Source organism: Orcinus orca, chromosome 19 (genome assembly GCF_937001465.1).
Source record: "Orcinus orca chromosome 19, mOrcOrc1.1, whole genome shotgun sequence".
NCBI classification, from domain to species: Eukaryota; Metazoa; Chordata; class Mammalia; order Artiodactyla; family Delphinidae; genus Orcinus; species Orcinus orca.
In genome coordinates this window covers 34757952-34785713 of record NC_064577.1, presented here as the reverse complement: position 1 = coordinate 34785713, position 27762 = coordinate 34757952, and the positions used below count along the sequence as shown (strand labels likewise).

The following is a 27762-nucleotide window of genomic DNA, read 5'->3' as shown; positions in this document are numbered from 1 at the left end:
TGCCTGAGGGGGTGCGCCGGCAGCTTCCGGTGTGGGTGACTAGTGGTGCCGAATTAGGGGGACATCAACGGACGCTCAGGTAGGGACCATGGCGGACGGCGACTTGGAGCGGGCAGATGGGCGCATCGTCAAGATGGAGGTGGACTACAGCGCCACGGTGGATCAGCGATTGCCGGAGTGCGAGAAGCTGGCCAAGGTGAGGGGAGGCCGGCTGGGTGTTGGCGGGAGCCAGGGGCTGAGTCACGGCGCCGAGCTTGCTTAGGCCTCAGGGGGCCTGCGGGCTGGAGCGCGCATCCCGCTGTTGCCTGCCCGGCCCGAGCTAGGCCTGCAGAAGTAGGAGATCCCAGGTCGGCCTGACCAGGGAGACCCCGCAGCCGGAGTACGCTAGTGCATACAGCTTCCCAGAACCTCCCCAGGACAGATGGTCACTTCATTCCCTTAGGAGTTGGGGCTCCATTAGTACTTTTTACCTTTTCTTGGATGCTGTTTCACGTTTACTTGAGTAGTTTCTCAGGGATTAAGGCCGCGTCAGCATTCACGCTAGATCAGAGAGTTTAGTTCTCTTGCTCTTGTCGAATCAGTTTCTCTGGTTAAGTTGCGTACGCATCGTGGCGATGTGCTTGGCCTTTGGCCAGGAGAAGGGACAGGAAAGGGATAGGGACGAAGGTGATTAACACAGGACCCCTGTCCCTAAGGAGTCCGTGTACACAACAAATTACACAAGTTACGCGTGGTAGTGAGTGCCATACAAGTATGAAAGTCTTACTGGAACACAGAAGGAAGCCGTTCGTTTTTACTGGTCGGTTAAGGGAGGGTTTTACAGAGAAGCTGACGTTTGTATCAGGCCTTGCAGAATAAGATTGGGCTGGGGAGGAGTCATCCCTGGGAGCGGGAACTGCACGAGTAAAGACAAACAGGCACAGAAGTACAAAGTAACATAATTAATGGAGGTCGTTAACAGTAGTTTAGCCCAGCTGCGTATCTCCCATGAAATAGAAATTTTACTTGATCTGAACATTTATCGTGCAACATGGGATGCTGTGTGTCAGGCAACTTTGTGTGTCATTTTACATGTAAAGGAACCAAGGCTTAGAGTTGTCTGTCCATCCTAACATTAGCAATACGTAGAACCAGGGATTTAAACCTAGGTGCCTGACTAGGGTTTGGATAGTTGTTGCGTCACCTTCATCAGGGAACGTTGTTAAGGGTTGTGCTCAGGCCTCTTTAAATTCCTTGATCAATCCAGCCACAAACATGTATTGCTATTCATCTGGGATGCATTCACTAATAGGGTTGTTTTTGTTTCTTAAGGAGCTTACTACCTAAGTACATTAAAACATACTAAATTCAGGGGCAGGAGGAGTGTCAAGTAATACTTCACATTTAATTCTCAGAAGGAACCCTTTCAATGCTTCCCTTTTTTTTCCAAAAAAGAATTTAGCGGGGCTTTACAAAAGACAAGGTTAGGGAAAGATGATGAAGTTGATACACTTGTATTTCTTAGGTTCAGTACCCTAAGTGGAGGGTAGCCATCAATTCATCTCTGAGCTTTCTAGCTGCTACTATAAAGAAACATCACCAGTTACATAAAAGAAACATCACCAGTTACATAGAGGTTGGAAAACTCAAACACCTCCAGCGCAGGGCAGATAAACAATCTCTGACATTTATTGAGTGCTTTCTGCAGTGCCAGGCACTCATGTATTAACTCATTTGATCCTCACCTTAGCCCTGTGAGGTAGGTATTATTATCATTCTTATTTTATGATAGGAAAACAGTCTAAGAGAAGTTGAGTCACATGCTCCAAAGTCATACAGCTAGTAAAGTGGTGGAGCCAGGATGCAAACCCAGGCATACTGATTCTAGAGCTTCTGCTCTCACCGAGTGTCCTGCCCAGTGAGCAAAGTGTAATGAAACCTGAACTTCTGAGCACCTGCTCAAAGAAAGAGAGTAGGAACTCTGCACCTTAGGTTAATCTTTGCCAATTGCGAATGAAGGCCACGCTTTATGAACTCCTCTAATTTGAGGGAGAGACCAGGAATATGGATTTTTATATGAATTGCCTTTATATTTAGAAACTGGACACTAATCTGTTTTAAAGCACTGTTTGAGCCAATACCATTTAGGTCAGACAAAACATACGTACAGGTCAAAGTCAGCCCCAAACCACCTCTTAGATTGATAGTTGCCATAAGGAAGAAACTAATTGCTTTAAAGGAGTACAGTTGTTCCAAGAACTGAGACTAGGGTGAAAAAAAATCTTCCCCTTACCAATTTCTTCTGATAGCCTACTGTGTGTAAGACCCAGTCAGTGCTAGACTTTATGGGGGTATAAAATTAGTGGACAAAGCTCTTGCTTTCAAATAGCTTATAGGCCAGTAAGAAAAAAATATTTCGCTGCTACAATTGTTCTAGCAGTCAATGTATGGCATTTATTTAGAACATCGCTGTTACGTTCAAGACAGTTGAGAAGATTTGCAAACTCAAATGCCAAATGATTTTTTGGGTGTCAAGCGGGTGATGGAAATGTTTGAAGCAGGGAATGTTGGGGCCTGTTAAACTATGTAAAATTAAAGCCATTTGATTTTTCTTTTTTTTAATTTATTTATTTTATTTATTTATTTTTGGCTGCGTTGGGTCTTCGTTGCTGCACATGGGCTTTTCTCTAGTTGTGGCGAGCGGGAGCTACTCTTCCTTGCGGTGCGCAGGCTTCTCATTGCCGTGGCTTCTCTTGTTGTGGAGCACGGGCTCTAGGTGCGCGGACTTCAGTAGTTGTAGCTTGCGGGCCCTAGGGCACAGGCTCAATAGTTGTGGCGCACGGGCTTAGTTGCTTCACGGCATGTGGGATCTTCCTGGACCAGGGCTCGAACCTGTGTCCCCTGCGTTGGCAGGCGGATTCTTAACCACTGCGCCACCAGGGAAGCCCTGATTTTTCTCTTAAGCCACTGTGCCTGTCGAACAAAACAAGGTGTAGATAAGGATTGTCTTTGTGGGAAGGCGGGGCAGGGGGAAGAGGGCTGGGGCATGGGAAGGTAGAAGGTTTTTTTAATACAGACCCACAGTTTTCAACTTCTGGATTAGATAGCTGTCTTAGGGTTTTTTAGGGTATGTTTCCCTGTTTTGCTTTCTATCCCTCATTTTATATTATTTTATAGCCATTCTGCCAATCATAAAAATATACTTAAAGCATTGCATTTCTACATTGGAATGCATGGAACACTTTAGCATACATTCTTTAGTTTTTTATTTTGAGCCCATCAATAAAACTGAAGGAAGTTTTGTTACCTTCACTTTGCTTGTGAGAAAACTAAGGTTCAGGCAGCTTCAGTAGTTATCCAAGGTCTATAGAAGAATCAGATCAAGCTGAGGTCTCCTGGCAATAGGTATAGTGTTCTTTTTGCTACATCCCATGGCTTCTTTAAGAGACTATCACTTCTGTGCTTACTTTCCTTAAGACATTTTTTATTTTTAATGTGAAAGACATTCGAAGATAAAAATTGTATGTATAGAGAATTAATAAGAATGTATCAGGTGAGAATACACATATAGCAGAAGCCTTCAAAAGTCAGACCGAAGTCTAACCCCAGGTGGTATACTTGCCAAATCTAGGCCATTTGAATCTCCTACAGTTGTGACCTAGTACAGTTCTATCTATCTATCTATCTATTTCTTTCTTTATTTATTTATGCATGCATGCTGCTCCTGGTCTTAGTTGCAGCATGCGGGATCTTTTCATTGCAGCATGCGAACTTCTTAGTTGTGGCGTGCAATCGGGATCTAGTTCCCCTACCAGGGATCAAACTTGGGCCTCCCGCATTGGGAGCGCAGAGCCCTACCCACTGGACCACCAGGGAAGTCCCTGACCTAGTACAATTCTGTTTCTGTGTCCTAACACTCACCTAGCAAATAACAACAGTGACTAATAATGTTAGCCATCATTGCCTTAATCCTAACACCAACTCTATGCAGCAGGAACTATAGATATTATTATGCCCATATCACTGAAGAGAAAATTGAGGGTCAGAGAGGGTAAGTGTCTTTCTTAAAGTAACACAGTGGTAGATCTGGAATTTAGACTCAAGCATTCTGGCTGCAGAGCCTGTTTTTAACCATTACATTCTACTGCCTCTGTGATTGGTATTTGAGGACCCTGTATCAGATTGGTGAGATAATAAAAGTGATACTAGTTCTAGATAATAGTTGTTATTTCACCCTGGCATTAGGGAGTTAAAAATTAATCTAATGAGGGCCTTTTCTGAACTGTAAAGATGTAGTATTTAACAGTTCTAATGCACAGAAGGTTCCCCTCCAACCCCTACCCCCACCGCCTGCTTTTGGATTACCGTGTATATTTGGCATATGGTTATTTAGGGACTACTTGCATTCCTTTTTTTTTTTTTTTGCGGTACGCGGGCCTCACTGTTGTGGCCTCTCCCATTGCGGAGCACAGGCTCCGGACGTGCAGGCTCAGTGGCCATGGCTCACAGGCCCAGCCGCTCCGCAGCACGTGGGATCTTCCCAGACCGGGGCACGAACCCGTGTCCCCTGCATCGGCAGGCGGACTCTCAACCACTGCACCACCAGGGAAGCCCTACGTGCATTCTTAAATCGAATATATCCTTCGTTTCTCCCTTCTCTTTTTTTTTTTTAATTTATTTCATTTATTTATCTTTGGCTGCGTTGGGTCTTCATTGCTGCACGCGGGCTCTCTCTAGTTGTGGCGAGTGGGGGCTACTCTTTGTTGCGATGTGCGGCCTTCTCATTGTGGTGGCTTCTCTTGTTGCAGAACACGGGCTCTAGGCGCGCGGGCTTCAGTAGTTGTGGCGCACGGGCTTAATTGCCCCGCGGCATGTGGGATCTTCCTGGACCAGGGCTCGAACCCGTGTTCCCTGCATTGGCAGGAGGATTCTTAACCACTGCACCACCAGGGAAGTCCCTCTCCCTCCTCTTAATGTCTTTTCATTTCATTTGGTCACCTGCAACCTCTTCTCATGGTTAACACTAAAAATAAAGAGGAGGTGAAATGTAAAACAGTTTACTGATTGTTAGTAGCTTGGACAAAAGACCCCTTCAAGAAATAGGTCATTTAAAAGTATTGGATTGGCATTACATTTCAACTGTTTGTGGTTAACTTTTTATGGGCCTTTTCTTACTTGTTGAGGTTAAGAAATCATTAAAAGATTGGATCATTTAGGAGTTAAAGGACACAAACATACAGAATATACAGATACCCAACATGTATTGATGTTGAATAAACTCCTTAGTCATTTACCTCATTGACAAGGATTTTTTTTTTTCCCCCGGTACACAGGCCTCTCACTGTTGTGGCGTCTCCCGTTGCGGAGCACAGGCTCCGGACGCGCGGGCTCAGCGGCCATGGCTCACGGGCCCAGCCGCTCCGCGGCATGTGGGATCCTCCCGGACCGGGGCACGAACCCATGTCCCCTGCATTGGCAGGTGGACTCTCAACCACTGCGCCACCAGGGAAGCCCCGACAAGGATTATTTTAATGAGAAAAAGGAGTCACAAAAGTCACATGTTCTAACAACTTGGTTTTGATAGCTCTGACTACCTTGTTCCTCTGAATTGAAAGGCAGCATTGAGGAGGTAGAATTTCAAGGAAGATATGTGAACAGATAGGAAAGGAACGAGGAAGATGTTTAGCCGTGAGCTTGTACATGGAAGATTGGGTGGAAAAGTGGGATGATTAGAGAATTGGGAGTTGTATTTAATGAAATTGATGGTAACATTTTTCAGATAGCACTGAATTGTCAGCCATATAATTTGTCACATCCTACTTACTGTAACAGTAAGAATCAGGAATTGTAAGCCAAGATCAAGTGAATAGTTCAGGTCAGTGTCAATCCATTGAACACGTACTGTGTGCAGGTTGGTGTAAGGGAAACAATCAAACAGTGTCCAGCCCTAAAGAACTTATAGACCACGTAGGAGGCAAGACATGCACATTAATAACTGTGGTACAAGGTATAAAGGGATGCTCCACAATATCTACAAAAACACCATTATATGCTTGGGCAGGTGCAGAGCACTGAACTACAGTGATGAACAGTATAGACATGGCCCCAGCTCTTACAGAGTACATTCTAGTGAGATTAGAAAGACAGTGAACATTAAAATGGAAAAGTGTTTGGGGTTGTCGACTGAAAAAAAATACACAACCTAAAAGTGGAGAATTATATCTTATTTGGGGCATTACTGAGAACTATAGCCCAAAAAGGCAGCCACTCAGATAGCTCTGAGGGACTGTTCCAAAGAGGTGATGGAGGAGCCAGAATACATAGGAGTTTTGGCTGAAAAAAAACAAACATGTAGTTGAACATCAAAAGATTACTGCTAATCACAAAAACAGACATCTCAAGTTAATGATTTTAGTGTTTTTCTCTGTAGGGGAAGATGCAGGAGCCTGGGCTTACTGAAATCATTTCTTTGACATGCATCGTAACTATCTAGGACCAGTATCCTGTTTTACAGCCGCAACGTCCTTTGTTTACTGAAATGGCAGGTGACATTCTTTGTCCACAGGGTCATTGCAAAGCAGAAAGTCAGTGGACTGGAGTGTTAAAGGAGGTGCTGAGTGACTACTGACTTTAGAGAGCATTTTCCAAGAACGCCTTTCTGAGAAGGTGACGGTGACATTTAATGTTTTGTTGATACTGGTAGACCCCAGCTCTAGAGTGGTATGTGATTCCTTCATTGGAGGGTGCAATTCTTTAAAATGCATATTTCTGAATTAAAATACCATACAGTAAACTACATGCTGTTGATCACAATCATGTGACTAATAGTAATTACAAAAGTGACAAGAGGGGACCATCAGTAAACAGTATTTTGCATTTTAGCAATTTTTGCACTATATTTTGTTGCCAAGTAGTAACCATTTCCCTATGGAAATTACAGTTGACCTTTGAACAACACAGGTTTTGATTCTTTGATTTTTATGATTTATTAACCTTTAACTTTGGAGAATTTATAGATTTGTTCTTTGTTCTTCTGCTCTGATGGACATTTAGCCAACATTTATTGTACACGTAAACCTATACAGCTTTCAGAACTGGTGCTCCCCTTTGCATGGGAAACATTGTTAAAATGTTAGTAATTGTATGTTTTAGATTTAATTAAAATAAATTCAAACAATGCCTATACAGTACATTTTCTGTGCTGCCTAGAAAATTCATAGCTTAAAAGTTATCTTGGAAAATATGGGAACAGTATTTTGAAAAGTCTAAACATTATTTGTGCCCTTAATTCAAAAGCTGTTTAGTTTCTCTCATCAGTAAAAGAGTAGTACTCATGTACCATCTGTGAATGTCATTAAAATAAAAATAAATTTCCTTTAGGGTTAGAAAAGCGATTTATAAATGAAACCCTCCTCATCACTTCCAATTCATTCAATGTTAGTAATATCAATATCTTAAATTAATGCAATCTTTGTGCTGTGGGGTGGTTTTGTTTTTATCAAAATGTGTGGTTCCTAATATGGCTTATTTTAGTCCTGGTGTATTATCATCTAGGTTTATATTATTTGAATTTTGTTATTCCCATTTCTTAATGTATGCCCCAGGGAGAATGTTTTGTTTTTACGTACGAGATGGAGATTATTGTCAATTGATGACTTGGTATAGCATGCGTGGGTAATCTCAGGTAGGCTTTGTTTTCTTTAAGCACAATTATAATTTATTTCTAAAGTCATTGAAAAATTAAACCAGGGTTTCCTATCTTTTTACCACCAAATATCCTTTTTATTTCTCCTCAGAACTTCATGTTTTAAAATACTTTTGGTGAATTTATAAAGAAATCATTATTTTCCCATTTTTATTCTTCAAAGACACGGGTGACAGCCAGTTAAGAGTCTCTTCAGAACAAGATAAACAGGTGTTCCCACACTGAGGTGATGAATTAGAATCCAAAACAAAGACTTGATGTTTTTCTTGAGTGTTAAATCATTGTTGTTCTAGAGTCAGTTTCTCCTAGGCATTTTGAAATGTTAAAAATAGCTTGTGGGGCTTCCCTGGTGGAGCAGTGGTTGAGAGTCCGCCTGCCAATGCAGGGGACACGGGTTCATGCCCCGGTCCGGGAAGATCCCACATGCCGCGGAGTGGCTGGGCCTGTGAGCCATGGCCATTGAGCCTGCATGTCCAGAGCTCCGTACCGGGACAGGCCACAACAGTGAGAGGCCCACGTACCGCAAAAAAAAAAAAAACAAAAAAAAAACACCTTGTGGTATTTGTTTTTCTCTTTCTGACTTACTTCACTCTGTATGACAGACTCTAGGTTCATACACCTCACTACAAATAACTCAATTTCATTTCCTTTTATGGCTGAGTAATATTCCATTGTATATATGTGCCACATCTTTACCCATTCATCTGTTGATGGACACTTAGGTTGGGTCCATGTCCTGCCTATTGTAAATAGTGCTGCAATGAACATTGTGGGTACATGTCTCTTTTTGAATTATGGTTTTCTCAGGGTATATGCCCAGTAGTGGGTTAGGGCATTGACATATATACACTACTGAATGTAAAATAGCTAATGGGAAGCAGCAACATAGCACAGGGAGATCAGCTCAGTGCTTTGCGATGACGTAGAGGGGTGGGATAGGGAGGGTGGGAGGGATGCTCAAGAGGGAGGGGATATGGGGATAAATGTATGCATATGGCTGATTCACTTTGTTGTACAACAGAAACTAACACAGCATTGTGAAGCAATTATACTCCAATAAAGATCTATTAAAAAAAGTAGCTTGTGGGCCCCAAGTTGGGAACCACTGACTTCTGGAATCCTCTGGAGAAGCAGGCAGTATCATGAAAAGGAGAAAAAGACAACAGTAGTCTCTTTCCTCTAAAATAGGCTATTGATTTTGTCTTTCTGTGTCAGAAACATCTCATGTTAGACTGTTATTTGGTTTTGTGTTGTTGGTGTTTTCATTGTTCATTTACCTTTTGTTTTAGGAAGGAAGACTTCAAGAAGTCATTGAAACCCTTCTCTCTTTGGAAAAACAGACCCGAACTGTGAGTAGATTATAATGAAAACCTCAATTGCCATTAATTTCATTTGACACTGTTTCCATTAACTTTCAATATATTTTCATTCTTACAGGCTTCTGATATGGTGTCTACATCCCGTATCTTAGTTGCAGTAGTGAAGATGTGCTATGAGGCTAAAGAATGGGATTTACTTAATGAAAATATTATGCTTTTGTCAAAAAGACGGAGTCAGTTAAAACAAGTGAGTTCATGATTGATCAAAAACAAATACATTCAAATTTAAATAAGGACTTTCAGGAAAAAAAACCTTTCTATGAATCTGTTTTAAATCTACTGTTAAATCAACATCACAACATTTAGAGAGTTTTAAAAAATTCTATCCATATTCTCATGACAACTGCTTTTATTTTTGTCTTCTAATCTTTATATATTTGCATATTTTTACAAAATTGTTCTGAGAGTGTTGATGCAGCTTCTATTTCCATGTTGCTCCTTCATATTTATTATTTTAAATGGTTGTGTTATAATCTGTCAAGTCGATAATCTGTAATTTACTTAATCATGCCTTTATTAAACACTTAATATTTAACTTTTTTTGTTTGGCTGCGTTGGGTCTTAGTTGCTGCGCGCGGGCTTTCTATAGTTGTGGTGAGCGGGGGCTACTCTCTCTTATTGATTGATTGATTGATTGATTGCTGCCTTGGGTCTTCGTTGCTGCCCGTGGGCTTTCTAGTGCGGTGACTTCTCTTGTTGCGGAGCACAGGCTGTAGGCACGGGCTTCAGTAGTTGTGGCACGTGGGCTCAGTAGTTGTGGTGCACGGGCTTAGTTGCTCCACGGCATGTGGGATCTTCCCGGACCAGGGATCAAACCCATGTCCCCTGCATTGACAGGCAGATTCTCAACCACTGAGCCACCAGGGAAGCCCCTATTTAACTTATTTTTGAGGCCATTTTCAGACATCATTTTGTTAAAAATTTCAGACTACTCATTTTGTTTAAAGATTATATATGTTCTCTTTTGGTGTTTTTGTGAAGCTGGATTTTCTTTACTGCTTTCCTGTTCTGCTTGAGATGTATTTAAATGATCCTCTTTAGAAATAGACTCCACTTTTTACATTTATATTTTATCTTTAAAATGCTGTTCCGAGTAGCTTATGGGTTTTTATTTTTTGCTTTCAAATGATAAAGGTAATGACATTGTAAAACAAGGTAGTAGTAGAACCAAAAAATAGAAGTACAGGGTTCTTGTCCAAAGCCCTTATTTTATTAATTAGTCTGCTGTGAGAGTGAGCTTGATATTAGAGTGGGTTAAATTATTTTTTGCAAAAAGCAAAGTTACTGTGATTGTTTTTTTCCCTTTTTCTTAGATAAGTTTACATGCATATAAAATTCACTGTTAAGAATTAACATAGATTTAATTGAGGCTCTCTAGTACATGTGAATGTGAAATTCATTTCAATATGATTTTTGCTGCTCATTTCTGTGGTTTGAGAGACTAACATGGATAAACCATCATCCTCCTCTGATTTTCTAAGAGACTTGCTTTCTATGGGACAGTTTTGAAAGGGCTACTTAATTAGAAGTCTTGGGGCAGCCTGGGTTAAAATAAACAAAAATATGTGTTTTATATAGTATTAATATAAAGTTCAAAGCACATATCCTAAAATACAGATTTAATTTCATAGAGTCATAACATTTTAGAACTAGTCGAGGGACTGTTTACTCTGTTACTTTTCTAATAGAGAAACTGAATTTTATATGTAAGCCTTTTGGAATGTGAAGAAATGTGTAAGTAACCTATAGCTTAGTACAGAACATAAATCGCAAGTAATCATAGCAATCTTTAACATGTCCCAAGACTGATTTTTAAATTTTTAAAAAATTACTTGCATACATGGCAACATATAGTAAGTGACATTAGAATAGTAAAAATGCTAAGATGTATGAAAAGAGGAAGAGAAAGGTTTTAATTAAGTTTATTAGGGAAGGCTTCTTGGGGAAAGAGTTGGAGTCAGTGTTACAGCTGGCTAGTGACATCCCCAGAACTGGAACCAGAGCTGCTCTTTGTGCCTTAATATGTTATGTCTTCACAGCTGGAAAGTACTTAGGGACTCCAAATATCTCTTTCCTTTTCTCATAATTATGTTTTACCTCAAACTTTTCATTTTTGCTTTATCAGGGTTAGAAATTAGTAATCTTCTTAAAATAACCTTTTCTAGATTGCTTAAGATTAACGTTTTCTAACTCACTATCACTTCAGTGCAGAGGGTCAGCATCACGCCAACTGTAACTTCACTAATGACTTCCCTACAGTTTTTTCAGGGAGCAGCAGGATGTTCACTTATCATTAGAATATTGATTTGTTTCCTTTTCTTTTCCCCATCTGGTTTCTGTTAATGTATTTTTTGCACAGCTTTTAGAATGATCAAGTTGTATGCCCTTCTAGAAATCATTATTATAATTAGTTTTAGAGGGATCATCTGTTTTGTGAGAGACTAGGTGTTCCAGAGCTTTGCACTTACTGAAGGAGTTATATTTTACAATAAAACCTTCGCCTTCTGGGACTCCTGGGAGTCTCTAAACAGCTAATTTTCAGATAATTAAGTCTGATCTGAGCTATGTGAACATTAAATGTTTTTCAAGGAAATCTTTGCAAGATATACCATGGGATTTATTTTTAAAGCTTTACTGAGATATAATTGACAAGATATTCTGTTTACTTTTCTGCTATCTTAAAATATGCTTAATGTAATTTAACATTTTCCTGATGACAGAGTCCTAATTATTATTATCAATGATTATGATATGCTGTTTAGAATCTAGATTAGGGGTTGGCGAACTATGGGCCAAGGACCAAATCCTACCTGCCACCTTTGTAAATAAAATTTTGGGGGGACAGAGCCACACCTATTTGTCATGTATGGCATATCTGTGGAGTTACAAAGGCAGAGCTGGATAGTTGCCACAGGTCTTCCCTAGTGGCGCAGTGGTTAAGAATCCACCTGCCAATGCAGGGGACACGGGTTCAAGCCCTGGTCTGGGAAGATCCCACATGCCACGGAGCAACTAAGCCCATGCGTCACAACTACTGAGCTTGCGCTCTAGAGCCCGTGAGCCACAAGTAGGGAAGCCCACGCATCTAGAGCCCATGCTCTGCAACAAGAGAAACCACCGCAATCAGAAGCCCATGCACCACAATGAGAAGCCCACGCACCACAACGAAGAGCAGCCCCCGCTCGCAGCAATTAGAGAAAGTCTGCGTGCAGCAACGAAGACCCAAAGCAGACAAAAATAAATAAATAAATTTATTTATAAAATAAAAATGAGTAGTTGCCACAGAGGATCCTATGGCTCACAAACTCTAAAATACTTACCGTGTAAATATTTATAAACATATATAGAAAAGGTCAGCTGACCCCTGACCTAGATCATAGACTGTTAGCGCTGGAAGAAATGTAGTACAACCTGCTTGTGCTACCTGTCAGGGAACTGTGGGCAAGAGATGCTGAGCTTTTCAGTGTCGCATTTTATTGAGGTGGGCGTGGCTGGCTGTGGCTCCTGCTCCCCGCCCAGATGGTGGAACTGTCTTCTGCTTCTGCCACCGACTCTTTTTTATGGCTTCACCACTGTCACAGCCACTGTTAAACTCTGCTTTTCTCTCCCCCCACCTTTCCCTGCCCTTAATCTGTTGCCACTTCTTCCATACTTTCCTTCTTGACTGTAAAAAAGCTAGCCAGCCAGCCTTCTAACGGACATTGCCAGACATGCCTCTTCCACCTTTCCTGTTGTGTAATCAGCTCACCCACCAGTTGTAGTGGAGAGGGGTAAGGTCTTTACACCTGAGGTTTTCCTAACCTTTACTGCTTTGTCACTGAGTATTCAGTACTTCTTAGCTAAGGGTTGCAGGGGTGGGGCTGGGGGAATTGATTTCTTATATTTTTTTTAATCGGCAATTCAGTATCTAGAGTTGCTTGGGAAGACCAGATTTGACCACAGCACTTCCATCAATAAAATAGTTCCTTTTCCTGTATGAGGAATGAATTTAACTTATGAATGGTTTTTATTATTTTAGGCTGTTGCAAAAATGGTTCAACAGTGCTGTACTTACGTTGAGGAAATCACAGACCTTCCAATCAAACTTCGATTAATTGATACTCTACGAATGGTTACAGAAGGAAAGGTAAGTTTTCTATTAGCAAAACTCACAGTAAGTACTCAGAGATACTTATGTGTTTAAACATTTTATATAAGTACATATGTATGTGTTTATAAGATGGAATACACAGAATGTCGTCATCTTAATTTAACCCATATCTTTGTAAATACATCTCCTTCTAGTGTCTTCCCATATGCCAGTGAATATACTGAAATAGTGACAGTCTTAGTATATCCAGATTTTTCTAGAAATTAGTGTTCTTATCCCAAATTTACATTTGGTAATAATTAAACATAAGGTTATTTCTTCACATGGCCTAGACCTGCTCAAGAAGTCTATGTTTGGGATAGCTAAGGTTTCTTAGAGCGTTTACAGTGTGAGGTTAGCTTTCAAACTTTCACTGTCTTGCCAGAATCGATCTGTATTTCTTTTGATGCCTGTGCCCCATCCCCACCCCCAATCTAGTGTTTCTCTAAACACGGCAAGTATGAAATGGTGGCTATGGTAGATACGTTTCTTTCTAGGTAGATTTTTGTGGTTTGAAGACAAAAACTTAGTTTATATATAACTTACTGTCTCTTTTGATAGTTTAGTTCATTAAACGTTTATTGAGCACCTACCTGTGTTGTGCGAGGTCCAAAATGCGCAGGACGCTATTTTTAACCTCAAAAGAGATCAATCATGGAAATAGTTACTGTGCTGGTCATGACAGTAGCAATGTGCTTGCTGTTCCCTGCAGCACAGAGGTAGGGGTTGACTGGCTGAGGACCCTAGGAAAGCCTCAGAGAGTTTATGGTGGCTCAGCTGGCTTTTTAAGAATGAATAGAAATTCTACTGGGCCAGAGCATAGGGAGAAGGGCATTTAAGACATAGGGGAAATTATATGCAGAGATATCAGAGTGAGAAACAGTACATTTAGGAAAGTGTAAGCAGTTTGTTATCATTGGAGATTAAGGATTTGGGACTGGAGTGGGGAAAAGGGGTTGCTGCAGAGCAAAGGCTAAATGGGTCAGCAAGCCCAAGCATGAAAATTAGTTCCCTAGACTTTGTTAGGCTATAGTTATATTTTTAATGTTTAATTTGTTGGAAATTATAAATCTACTAGCATTACAAATGGCTACAAAAATGCTAGTAACTTTAACTTAGCAAGATCAGATGTTTTTAGAGAAAGTAGCCTTGCATTTAAAGAGAAATCAGAATGAGAGTATTGGTTGAATTATAGATAATAGACTGCATACGCTCTTTGCAAAGTGTTATTTTTCAAATAATCAGTTCTTTTAAAGGCACTTTCTGTGCCATTTATTTAGTTTTTGGTCCTGTTAGTTGTTAAGCACAGTGATTTCATACTGAAGTTCTCAAAGCAAAGTGCAAAATATGGATAACATTTTATAGAGATATTTTCTTTAAAATTATGTGATTTTGAAATGTAAAATGTCACACAGTGCTGTTGGTATGTGGAGGATAAAGTGCATGACAGCTGCAAGAGAAATACCTTGTTTGAATAATAGTTCAGTTCTACCTTTTCAATTTTAACACGTTTCTGTAGGAATTTAGATAATATAAACCTCTTGTATTTGTAGATTTATGTTGAAATTGAGCGTGCTCGGCTGACTAAAACATTAGCAACTATAAAAGAGCAAAACGGTGACGTCAAAGAGGCAGCTTCCATTTTACAAGAGTTACAGGTAAGGTGCTGCATTTTAGAGTATGTAAAATTTTACATTCAGTCAGCAGTATTTTGGGAATTTCCTGGCAGTCCAGTGGTTAGGTCTTGGCGCTTTCACTGCCGAAGGCTCAGGTTCAGTCCCTGGTTGGGGAACTAAGATCCCACAAGCCGTGTGGCGCAGCAAAGAAAAAAAAAACAGTCAGCAATATTTTCTTGTAATTGCTTATTTTGGCACCTTATCACTTTCTTCTGAACCACCAGGATTAAGAGTGAGTACTGTAGAGTGTGAGGTTGTTTAAGTAGCTGGAAGTTGTGTAATTATGGTCCCAACCAAATTTAACTGCTAAAAACGTTTTGAAGAAAAATAGGATCAACAAATTAGTCTTAACTTTGTGCCCTTATTTGAACATTTTAATTCTCTTTAGAATTTAAATAAAACCAGTAATTCACATTCATTTACTTATGCTTTAGGAATTTACTGTTCATCGTTGGCTTCATTCTTAATGAATATTTGATTGGTGGTCAACTTCTAGTCTATATTGGTTTAACAAAGAAAAACTCCTTTATAGTTTGCTGTGTTTCAGGACAGTTTTTAAGAGAGGCCTTAAAATGAGATAGCAGAGTGCTAAGAAATCTGAGAAAAGCCATTTCTCCTATCAGAAAAATGTACGTAAACTATGCTCAAAATTTTTTTTTAAATAAATTTATTTATTTATTTATTTTTGGCTGCGTTGGGTCTTCATTGCTGCGCGGGCTTTCTCTAGTTGTGGTGAGCCGGGGTTACTCTTCGTTGTGGTGTGCTGGCTTATTGTGGTGGCTTCTTTTGTTGCGGAGCACGGGCTCTAGGTGCGCAGGCTTCAGTATTTGTGGCACGTGGGCTCACTAGTTGTGGCTCACAGGCTCTCGAGCGCAGGCTCAGTAGTTGTGGCTCGTGGGCTTAGTTGCTGTACGTCATGTGGGATCTTCCCGGACCAGGGCTTGAACCTGTGTCCCCTGCGTTGGCAGACGGATTCTTAACCACTGCGCCACCAGGAAAGCCCTATGCTCAAATTTTTGCTTATAATTTTAGTTCATCAAAGTCTCCCCATTAAGTTAAATCGATTATTTTAACTTTTCAATTATGTACCTTATCCATTTTAGATAAAGGAAAGGAAAAAAATAATACTGGAAGGAACTTGTATGGCATGCATTGTGTTTGTTGTCATTTTTTAAAACATGTTCTCTATATACTTGATCTCATTTAATGTTCACATGCAACACTGTTTTATCCCCACTTTTCAGCCAAGGAAATTGTGACTCAAAGGAGTTAAGTAACTTGTTGGATTACCACTAGTTCTGTTTGGCTTCAGGCTCCCCACCCCGCCAAACACACACCTTTTTTTTTTTCTTTTCAATTAAAAGACTTTTTTTAAAAAATATTTTTAGGTTCACAGCAAATTGAGTGGGAAGTACTACCCACTGCTGCCACAACACACAACCTCCCCTACTATCAGCATCCCGAACCAGCGTGGTGCGTTAGTTACAGTCAGTGAGCCTGCACTGACACATCGTTATCACCCAAGTACAGAGTTTTACATTAGGGTTCACTCGCGGTGTTGTACACTCTACGGATTTTGACAAACATATAATGACGTGTCTCCAGCACTGTAGTATCATAAAGAATAGTTTCACTGCTTGTGAAAACCCTTTGGGCTCTGCCTATTTATCCCTTCCTCTCCCTAACCCTTGGCAACCACTGATCTTTTTATTTGCTCCATAGTTTTGCCTCCCAACTCTATTTGCCAACCAGGAGAACTATATGCCTCATGATTCAACATCCCCTGTGAAGTATTCTTGCCAAAAAATTAATCTCAGTTATATAACGCCTCTAGGTTTAACTGCCAGTTTTTAAGGTATACCAGGGACAGAGGAGCCTGTTAAATGATACCACAGGGACGCAGTCTGCAAACTTCAGACTCTAGAAAACTATAGGATGATTGACTTGATTTCTTCAATGAATAAATGGCAAGGAAAAAAGAGACATAAGAAACATAGCTACAAATTGCAGAGTATGAGCCTTATTTGGATTCTGAGTTGATTAAAAAAATAAATGAGACTATTGAGGAGTGAGTAGATATTTCGTGATATAAAGAACTTTTAGGTATGATATTTTTTTCAGTTTATCTTTTAGAGATACATATTGAAATATTTATAATATCTTGTCTGAGATTTGCTTCAAAGTAATTGACACATGGAGAGTGAGTGAACATGTCAAAATGAAACATTGATGGTTCATTGTGTGTGTTTTTATTTTCCTTAAGAAATTACAAAGGAGAATTAGTGTACATAGAGTGCTTAGCACAGTGCCTGGCACACAATATGTTGACTAACTATTAAAAAAAATAACGAAGGACAAGACAGTGAAATAAAAACATTTCAGACCAAATTGTAGTAATAATAGCCTTACTTCATTCTACTTTGTAAAAGTGTCATTCTAGATGTTATAAATCATTTATAACATATGTATGCCAAATATTATATTAGAAACTTTTTCGTAGTGTTTGATATAATTGATTCTCTGTTATATTTGTGGGTATCTACTGTAACTTTACATTCTGCACCCATGAAGGTCATATCAGCCTTGTCATCTGAATTTTCAAAAGACCTGTGCCTCTTTTTTGTATAACGGTTTCAACTATTATATAGTTAGCATTGCAACTGATATCTTTTTTCATTTTTAGAATTGTCATTTCCTTATTAGCCATTAGGAAAATGCAAATTAAAACCATGATGAGATACTACTACATGCCTATTAGAATACCTAAAATTTTTTTAAAATACTGACAATACCAAGAGCTGGCAGGGATGCAAAGCAGCTGGAACTCTCATAGATTGCTGATCGGTATGCAAAATGGTGCAGCCACTCTGGAAAACAGGTTGGCAGTTTCTTATAAAGTTAAACATACGCTTACTGTATAACCCAGCAATCTCATCCCTGGGTACCCAAGAGAAAGGAAAATTTATGTTCACACAAAACTTGTCCACTTATGTTCAGAGTAGCTTTATTTGTGATAGGCAAAAGATTGAATCAACCCAGTTGTTCTTCAGCAGGTGAATGGATAAACTGGGGTTCATCGATGCATGGAATACTACTTAGCCATAAAAAGGAACGAACTGTTTGATTTATACAACAACTTGAATGAATCTTATTTAAAGCATTATGCTGAGTAAACACAGTCTCAAAAGGTTGCATCTTATATTCGACATTCTTGAAAAGACAATTCTGGGGGACTTCCCCAGTGGTCCAGCGGTTAAGAATTCACCTTCCAATGCAGGGGATGTGGGTTTGACCCCTGGTCGGGGAACTAAGATCCCACATGCTGTGGGGCAACTAAGCCTGTGTGCTGCAACTACAGAGCCCACACACTCTGGAGCCTGTGCGTCACAACCAGAGAGAAGCCCGCGTGCCGCAATGGAAGGTCCAGCGTGCCGCAACTAAGACCCGATGCAGCCAAAAATGAATGAATGAATGAATGAATAATAATAAAGAAAACACAGTTCTGTGGTATTAGAGGACAGATCATTGGTTTTCAGGGGTTATGAGTGTGACTGTAAAGGGGGCATGTGAGGGAGTTATGCGGGTGATGGAACTGTTCTGTGTCTTGATTGTGATGGTGGTTGCAGAAATCTGCATGTGTTACAATTCATAGAACTTTACACCAAAAGAAAAATATCCGTTTTACTATATAATAATTTTTTTAAGTTGTAATTTCCTGGAGGAAACTAGCTTTTTATATCACCATCAACACTCAATATGCGTGAAGGTTCATATTATTTATCAAGTGTGAATTTTTAATGTCTATTTGATTTTGTTGCAATTTAAAAATATTACTAAAGATTATAATCTTGGTTGGGGGCTTACTCTGCTAGGTAGAAACGTATGGGTCAATGGAAAAGAAAGAGCGAGTGGAGTTTATTTTGGAGCAAATGCGGCTCTGCCTAGCTGTGAAGGATTACATTCGTACACAAATCATCAGCAAGAAAATTAACACCAAATTTTTCCAGGAAGAAAATACAGAGGTAAGCCTATCTCTTACTATAAGTTTACTTTGAAAATGTTGGGGGGAAACCCTGTAAACCCCAATTTATTTTGTCAACTTTTTTCAGAAATTAAAGTTGAAATACTATAACTTAATGATTCAGCTGGATCAACATGAAGGATCTTATTTGTCTATTTGTAAGCACTACAGAGCAATCTATGATACTCCCTGTATACAGGCAGAAAGTGAAAAGTGGCAACAGGTAAGAATATAGTCTTAAACTTGACATTGATACTTATTAGGAAGAATTTGCATTTTTTGAAATAATTTTAACTTCAGTAATTACACGCAGTTGTGTGGTACTGCTTTCTGTTCAGTCTGTTGATAGTTCACTTTATCCTTACTGATTCAGATGAATTATTTATGGCCTTTGAAGAAATGTAGGCTTACTATTTAAGACATGTACAGCAGGTTACCTTCTAACAAAGGTCACAGATAAAGACCTAGCATTACTTTGGAAAATTATTTTGCAAAGTTTGTGAATAGATTATATGTGGATTCCACATTTTTGCTGCTAACTTGTTATAAGAACCTTTTTTTATACATTTATTTAAAAAACAAGTTTGGGGGAGGAATAAATTAGGAGTATGGGATTAACAGATACATACCACTATGTATTATATAAAATAAACAGCAAGGAGTTACCCTATAGCACAGGGAACTATAGTCGATATCTTGTAATAACCTGTAATGGAAAGGAATCTGAAAAAGAATATATATATATATACATATATATGTGTGTGTGTGTGTGTGTATATATATATAAGAAACTGAGTCACTTTGCTGTACACCTGAAGCTAACACTAAGTAAATCAACTATACTTCAGTTTAAAAAAAAAAAGCCAACCCAGGTAGTAATTCAAATTAGCAAAGATTCGGGAATTCCCTGGTGGTCCAGTGGTTAGGACTTTGTTTTTTCACTGCCGAGGGTGCAGGTTCGATCCCTGGTCGGGGAACTAAGATTTCCACAAGCCGTGCAGCACAGCCAGAAAGGAAAAAAAATTAGCAAAGATTCGCTGCATTTGTTTTATAATAGTTTTATGAAAAGTCAACATTAAAGAAAAGCACTATGAAGAGCAATCTGATAAGGTTTTTCCCCTGACTTTTGAATACAGTATTAAAAATGAGTATATACAATTATTCCATGAATTTTCACTTTCTGCCAAAGTTTCCATTTTGTTTCTAGTCTTGTATGTAAACTGTTGCATTGTACAACCTTTTTAGGCCCTGAAAAGTGTTGTCCTTTATGTTATCTTGGCTCCTTTTGACAATGAACAGTCAGATTTGGTTCACCGAATAAGTGGTGACAAGAAGTTAGAAGAAATTCCTAAATACAAGTAAGTACTTTTATAATTAGTATAGTATGTCTCAGTAGAAGCACCGTTTTGAAAGAAAATTGGTTAACCTAAGTGTATCCTTCTTAATTGGTTACTGATAGATTGTATTAGAGAATAAAACTAGAGAAAATAAAGTGTTTTTTTAGGACTACATTTGAAATTAATGCAGTGAGGTTATAACACTCCATTCTAAGCCACTTATCAAGTAGAAGTCTTATTTCAAACTCACTTTTGTTTAATTAATCATCTGATAAATTTTATCATTTATAAATGTTTGGGACTTTGTGATTTTCAGAAGTAGATGCTTCTGAAAATCCATTATATACAACATGGGCTTCGCTGGTGGCACAGTGGTTAAGAATCCGTCTGCCAGTGCAGGGGACACAGTTTCGAGCCCTGGTCCGGGAAGATCCCACATGACACAGAGCAACTAAGCCCATGCGCCACAACTACTGAGCCTGTGCTCTAGAGCCCACGAGCCACAGCTCCTGAGCCCGCGTGTCACAACTACTGAAGCCCACGCGCCTAAAGCCTGTGCTCCACAACAAAAGAAGCCACCGCAATGAGAAGCCCGCGCACCGCAACGAAGAGTAGCCCCCGCTCGCCACAACTAGAGAAAGCCCGCGCGTGCAGCGAAGACCCAATGCAGCCATAAATAAATAAATAATAAAACAGACATAGGCTTTATCATAAGCCCATTGTGCTTTTTTTTTTAAGCTATTTTTCTTTTATCTGTTTCATTAGTAAGTTTACAGTCAATTAGTCCAGAGATTGGCAAATACAATAGAGGAGATAGCAAAATGATAAGTAGGGGAATGTGCTTTTCACAATTACTGTGGAAAAAATGGTAGTAAAGTTGGTAAAATAAGTAATAACTTGTATCTTGTTCTACAAACAAAACTGTAAAAATCCTCTTTGTTGATATTTTAAAATTTGCTATTAGATGCAACTTAATTTTTACAGATTTGGAATATATTAAGTTTTATTTAATTTACAGGGATCTTTTAAAGCTTTTTACCACAATGGAGTTGATGCGTTGGTCCACACTTGTTGAAGACTATGGAATGGAATTAAGAAAAGGTTCTCTGGAGAGTCCTGCAACTGATGTTTTTGGTTATACAGAGGAAGGTGAAAAAAGGTGGAAAGACTTGAAAAACAGAGTTGTTGAACATGTAAGGATCTGGCATGATGGAGATGACAATTTAGAAGTAAACTTTGGCAAATTTGAGCATAAACTTTTATTCCTCAAATGTTTCTTTTGGATGTTATGTCTTTAATTCTTCACTTTAGGATTTTTTTTTTCTATGCCCAGTGTAGTAGTGATGTAACTTTGTTGTTCAGATGTTTATTGTCTTATTTCCCAAAGCATATCAGAATTTATCTTACCCCTCTTGTCTTTTTTTCCCCACCTCTTTTTAGCTTTTCAGAAAAGATAACTGTGTTAGCATGCTGCATTTTGAGAGGACCTCTCAATAATCCAAAGTTTTATAGCAAATAAATCAGAAGGAATTTCTTAAGAATGTGAGGGATGGGTGGGGGTGGAGGGAGTGTTTTCTTTCTGGTACTCGCTGGGTAGTTTTGGAAATGGGTAGCATGTCTTAAACCTGACCTTTGATCTTCTTGGTGTCACTACAAATTGAATTATGTCAACATTCATTCATTAACAAACATTTATTGTGAGCCTTCTATATGCCACACACTGTACAAGGTGCTGGGACACATGGGAGAATAAGACATGGTCCCTACCTTCAAAATGCTTAAAAATAAATCACAGTGGAAGATGCATTTATAAATTATGTATTATGGTACAAGTATACACGTACTAGAGGGGAGCACAAGGAGAGAGTTGATTGGTTCCACCATGAGGAATGGTCAGGCTGGATACATAGGAATCGATGTGGGAGGTAAGATTTGTGAGAAGAGTATGTAGTCAGCAGGCAGACAAGGGAGGGCAGTCCCGGTAGGCAGATGGGATGGTCTGCGCTGGGGCATGGAGGCAGCAAACCAGGGGAACTTGAGGACCTCCAAGGAAAGGGCTCAGTGAGAAAGGAAGTTGGAGGTACGGAAAAGGGCTGGGTCGTAACAAAGCTGAGAGGATAATGACCAGGCTTGTATTTTATAAAGATTCCTCTGGGAGGAAGTGTGAAGAGTGGATTTGGAGAGAGAAAAGACTGGAGATGAGACTAGCTAAGTGGCTTTATGGGCTTGAATTAAGGCAGTAGCCAAGGTATTGAGGAAGAGTGGGTGGAATGGAATTAACTGTTTTAAAGAAGAAAAGTAATAGAATTTAGTCATTGGTTAAATTTAAAGGATGAAGGAAAAGCGGGGAGTCTTGAGTGATTCTTATGCTTTCTGAGAGGTTGGAGTTGCCCTCAGCCCTGATTAGAGTTGGGAGGAGGTGCAGCTTCTTCAGAGATGAGCTCATTTTTCTCCCCACCATCCCCCTTTTTCCTTGTGAGTGCTGCTGCTTTGTTAATAACATTAACATTAAGAAGAACAAAGGGGCGTCTCTCTAACTTTAGCACCACTTCCAGTGAAAATTAAGAGTTTAATTCTGAGTTATCTTTACATAGTTATGATGATAAGGTAGCGTTTTGAGATGATTTTGATCTTTTAAAAATTTTAGCCTTTTAAACATTTGTGTCATAATTAGAAAAACTTAACTTTAGATTCTTGCATTTAGCAAACATATTTTAGTACGGTTACAACTTTTAACAACTAATTTAGTTAAGCCTATATTTTGACTATATATATTTTAGAAGAGTTGTAGAGTGTACTCAGAATAACTAAAAATAACTGCAGAAGCCAAAATATCTAAATATTTAGTTTCGTTATTGACATTTAGAACCAGCTTCATTCCAGTGGTGGACTATAGCAAAATAAAAGCTCTGAGTATTTGACATTTTAACTAAACCTATTTGGATATGAAAACAAATGGGATGGGCTTTTGGCCTTACTGACAGCTGTGTTCTCTGTGCCCTATATTCTCTCCTCAGAATATTAGAATAATGGCCAAGTATTACACGAGGATAACGATGAAAAGGATGGCACAACTTCTGGATCTGTCTGTTGATGTAAGTAGTAAACGTTGTTTGTAACCGTTCATTTTGAAAATCAACTGACTTGTAAAAATTGAGCAAGAAAATCAATTTTGTTTTATTACTTAATTTTAAGTTTAGGTGATAGAAAGTTTCCCCAAGCTATCTTGAATACCAAAGAGTAGCCTAAATAACAAGTTTATAGCTACATTAATATTATTTATACTAGTTAAAATCTTCACTTAAATATGGTAGTTTTACAGTGATTAATTTGAAGATAAAGTATATATTTCTGTAATAAATATGTCTAGGTTCCCAAAAGTGAACTGTAGAAATAAAACATATGAGGGAGACGTGACTGCAGTTCACCTGAAAAGGACCCAGCACATGTTAGAGGGATATCATCTTCAGGTCTGGTTTTCATGTTGGTAAAATGTACAATAACAAAGAGATAGGAGTTAAGCAAAGTGTATAGTGATGGTCTGAAAAACCATTTCTGTCACCAGAAGGAGTCTGACAGTTTAGCTGAAAAGGAGGAATTGTGGAATGTTGGGGTTAGAGGGCTTGATCCTCAATTAGTTCATTAACTCTTCTCGTTTCTGGACGAGGGTGCCTGGGTCCTTAGAAGTAAAGTGCCTTCTCTTTGGCTACAGAGTTGGCAAGTGGCAGAGCATATATTCTAACCCACCATTTCTAACTGAAACTAACTGTATAATACTGCCTTTTAGGGGGAAACGTAGAAGGTAGACCAAATTGCTGGTGGCAACAGGTTCTTGGGCAGTACCCACAGCATTAAGTTTGCCGGGAGGTTCAAACTGAATGCTGACTTTGAGTGTACTCATTCTAATCATTCCCTAGACTCTTAGTAAAATAAGTACATCATTGCAGGAAATCAGCAGTTTCTAACTATTAATGAATTTTAGCATATTCTTGAGTGAAGAGTGTAGAGAATGCTTTCCTTAAATTTTGTTTATTGATAATTAAAATTATCTTGTCTTAATCCAGTTTGTCTCTCTCTTGCAGGAGTCAGAGGCTTTTCTCTCGAATCTAGTAGTTAACAAGACCATCTTTGCTAAAGTAGACAGGTTGGCAGGAATTATCAACTTCCAGAGACCCAAGGATCCAAATAATTTATTAAATGACTGGTCTCAGAAACTGAACTCATTGATGTCTCTAGTTAACAAAACCACACACCTCATAGCCAAAGAGGAGATGATACATAATCTACAATAAGCGTCTCCATGCCCTTAGTGCTTTTAGAAAAGAGTTAAAATTGGAAGTCATTAAAAAAGAAAAAGACTTTTATGGGGTATATGTTGGGTTTTTTTTTTTTTCTATTCTCAGCTCTTTTGTCTAAAATTTAAAAGCTAGTGAACATATTTGAGGCCCCTTTTGATCTTCAGTTCCTCGATTTCATTGTTAACTTTGCATGTGCAGTTGGTGCAAAAATATATAATACATTTCTATTGTCTGAGTACTCAAAAAATTGTCATAACTTACCTAAATACGTTATTCTATCATTTGAAACCTTTTTAGCTACTATTTGTTTTCATTCAGCTAACAACCATAACTATAATAATAAAAGCAGTATATGCACGTTTACCTTCCATGGTTACCTGTATTTCTAAACATTTTGTGGGATAGTGATTTAAGTGTTTTTTAAATAAAATTAATTTTGTTGTAAAGCTATTGATTATTTAGTAGAATTTAAAAAGCAGCATAGAACCTATAAGAACATTTGGGATAAAGTTGTGACTTGTGAAGAATTTGTATTTTAGTATTGTGGTAGAAAGTCTCTAGATTGAGTGTGTACAGAGCTATCTGGTAGGCTATAGACTTTTTTTTTTTTTTTTGAGTCAAGCTAGTTTCAGTCACAGTAGCTTATTGTTACCCCCTTTCCCTGACTTGACCAGGTGTTGAACTAATTGTGTTGACAGAGGTTAATACACAAGGTCATTTTTATAACTCCTTTGTGGCTTTAACTTCCATGTGTAATTACATCATTAATGCTCCAACTTCATTCTCTCCTATAGGAACTTTAATTCCATTATATGCGTGCTAGATAACAACCTAAAATGCATTAAAAATGACCAAAAAAAAGAGACTTCAGGCCACCCTCTTGGCAAATGGTATAGTGTTGACACTTTTTTTTAAACAGAATTAAAGTAGTTTTACTGTTAAAAGAAACATCTGAGATCACTTACTATGAGCAAATTTTAGAAGTTTTAAAATTTGATTTCAGAGAAAATGGAAAAGGGAAACAATGTTAGGTTATTTAAAATAGGTTTAAATGAAGAAAGTATAAGATCTTTTTTTAAAAATACAAATAGAGTGGGAAAGGCATTCTGGAAACAACAGTTTTCACAATTCATTTTTCATTTAATGATCACTAAATCGTCCTACTTCGTGATCCCAGGACTGGGGACAGTTGTAGAACCTCTATTGTGAATAATAACGTAGTATTTTTTTTGGGGGGGGGGAATAATGTAGTATTAATCTAATTTTATTCTTTGGAAATTTAATGTATTGGTCACATTAATAACAATATCTGCTATCACTTATCTTTAAAAACTAACGAAAAATATGGCAAGGTAAGAAACAGAAGTTTACATTAGCAGTAAGAATATAGTTTTTAATTTTCTATTGAATGAAAAGGATGGAAAATAAAATCATTTTGCATTGTTAATTTGTAAATTGAGTTGGAACTAATTTGAATCTAGCTTCTCATTAACTTCATCTTTCTAGGGACTCATTCCCCTTGTACTTGCCAAACCTAGACTGTTTGGCCAAATATGTTTCTGTAAAGATCTCAAATGCTCCTCTTCTTTGTTTTTTATTTTAACATGCTCACCCTCAAACTAAGCTTTTTGTGTGTTCTGATTTGGCGCCATTTGTAACTGTGTCCCAGTGACCAAATCCCATTTGACTTGATTAACTGCTCATCCATTGTTTTTTCTGTCCAAGCAAACTTAAGAGTTATTACCAATTTCTCGTGTTACAAAGAAGAATCCATTAGCTTAAGGCAGTAAAATATTTGAGATGTTCTGAACCTAAAATCCTGGCTCGCATTTCTGACCTAAAGCTGGCATGCATGAAAAGGTTAGAACCACTTCGTTTTAATATGGAGAAGTGAATACTTGACTCATTGTTTTCATTAGGTTACTAACCAGCAGGAGAGGTGATGAGCCACTGGTTTTTTTTGTTTGTTTTTAATGAAACACCTTTTACCCTTTCATTTCTATATAATTTATGTTTTTATTTTAGAGTTCAATCATTATTTCTGTAATTATCAATTTCCATATGCTTTTTGTTGAATCACTGAAAAACATCTCTAAAATTCATACTGTTCCATTCTATCTCTTAAGTGTTAAATGTATGATAAAAGAACATATTTTAAATTGTTTCCAGCTTCTGGATATAGCTGCAATAAAAGCACTAATTTGTGGATATTTAAGAAAACCTGGAGAATAAACTCATACTTTAAAAGATCACTTTTTTCAGTTCTTTTACTGTTTATAACAAAAAGCCACAGATACTTTTCATTTTTCTTTCTAAGTCATGTTACCTCTCTAATCCTGGTTGTTTTTTTTTTTTGTTTTTTTTTTCGGTACGCGGGCCTCTCATTGTTGTGGCCTCTTCCGTTGCGGAGCACAGGCTCCAGACGCGCAGGCTCAGCGGCCGTGGCTCACGGGCCCAGCCGCTCCGCGGCATGTGGGATCCTCCCGGACCGGGGCACGAACCCGTGTCCCCTACATCGGCAGGCGGACTCTCAACCACTGCAACACCAGGGAAGCCCTCTAATCCTGTTTTTAAGCAGTGAGAAAACGTTTTGTACATTGCAACAGGTTGGCTTTTTCCCCTGGATTCTTTCTGATTTGGGGTTGGTGACAGGCTGTGCCTTATTGTGCTTTGACCAATGGTTCTCTCACTTAGCACACATGCATCACCTGCAGGGCTTGTTCCAACGCGGATTACTGGCCCCACCCCCAGAGTTTCTGATTCAATAATTTTAATTTCTAACAAGTTCTCAGGTGACACGGATGGTGCTGATCCATGCACTACACTTTGAGAACCACTCCTTGAGGATACTTGCAGTAAATGCAAGAAAAGAACCATGTTAAGTTTGTAAAAGATATTTTGGTGAGAAAAAAATATTGAGTGAACATGAATATCAGTAAAGTTAGGATTGTGCTACAGTGTGATGCTTATCCATTTTCATTTGTTTTTGAGCCTAGCGATTGGAAAGTCTAGTTTTATCCTGCCCCCTGAGATGTAATGTTCTCACTTTTTGAGTGGATATAAAAGTGTCCCTAACTTGGAGCTTAATATTTCCTATGTTGAAAGAATTGAATGACATCTCTTTGAAGATTGCAAAAGTTTCATCATCTTGCTATTTTCTCTGTATAAGATTGGGAACCATGTTTATCGTTGTATCCATCATTTTGTTACATAATAGAAACCTAAACACTTGTTGAGT

General features: G+C 38.6%; 1 protein-coding gene across 1 annotated transcript; it reads left to right on the top strand.

The window, feature by feature from the left end:
• PSMD12 (proteasome 26S subunit, non-ATPase 12) lies at positions 1–26773 on the top strand. The gene is made up of 11 exons (XM_004275615.4): positions 1–196; positions 8974–9033; positions 9122–9250; positions 13082–13189; positions 14746–14850; positions 18741–18890; positions 18978–19112; positions 20135–20247; positions 21245–21419; positions 23244–23321; positions 24309–26773. The coding sequence occupies exons 1-11, from the start codon at positions 89–91 to the stop codon at positions 24516–24518; spliced, it is 1371 nt and encodes a 456-aa protein (XP_004275663.1). The 5' UTR covers positions 1–88; the 3' UTR covers positions 24519–26773.
• The last annotated feature ends 989 nt before the right edge of the window (positions 26774–27762 follow it).

Coding starts and splice junctions, on each gene's coding strand:
- PSMD12 (XM_004275615.4), top strand. CDS start 89: ATGGCGGACGGCGACTTGGAGCGGGCAGATGGGCGCATCGTCAAGATG. Junction 197..8,973: donor AGTGCGAGAAGCTGGCCAAG/GTGAGGGGAGGC, acceptor CTTTTGTTTTAG/GAAGGAAGACTTCAAGAAGT. Junction 20,248..21,244: donor GAAGAAATTCCTAAATACAA/GTAAGTACTTTT, acceptor TTTAATTTACAG/GGATCTTTTAAAGCTTTTTA.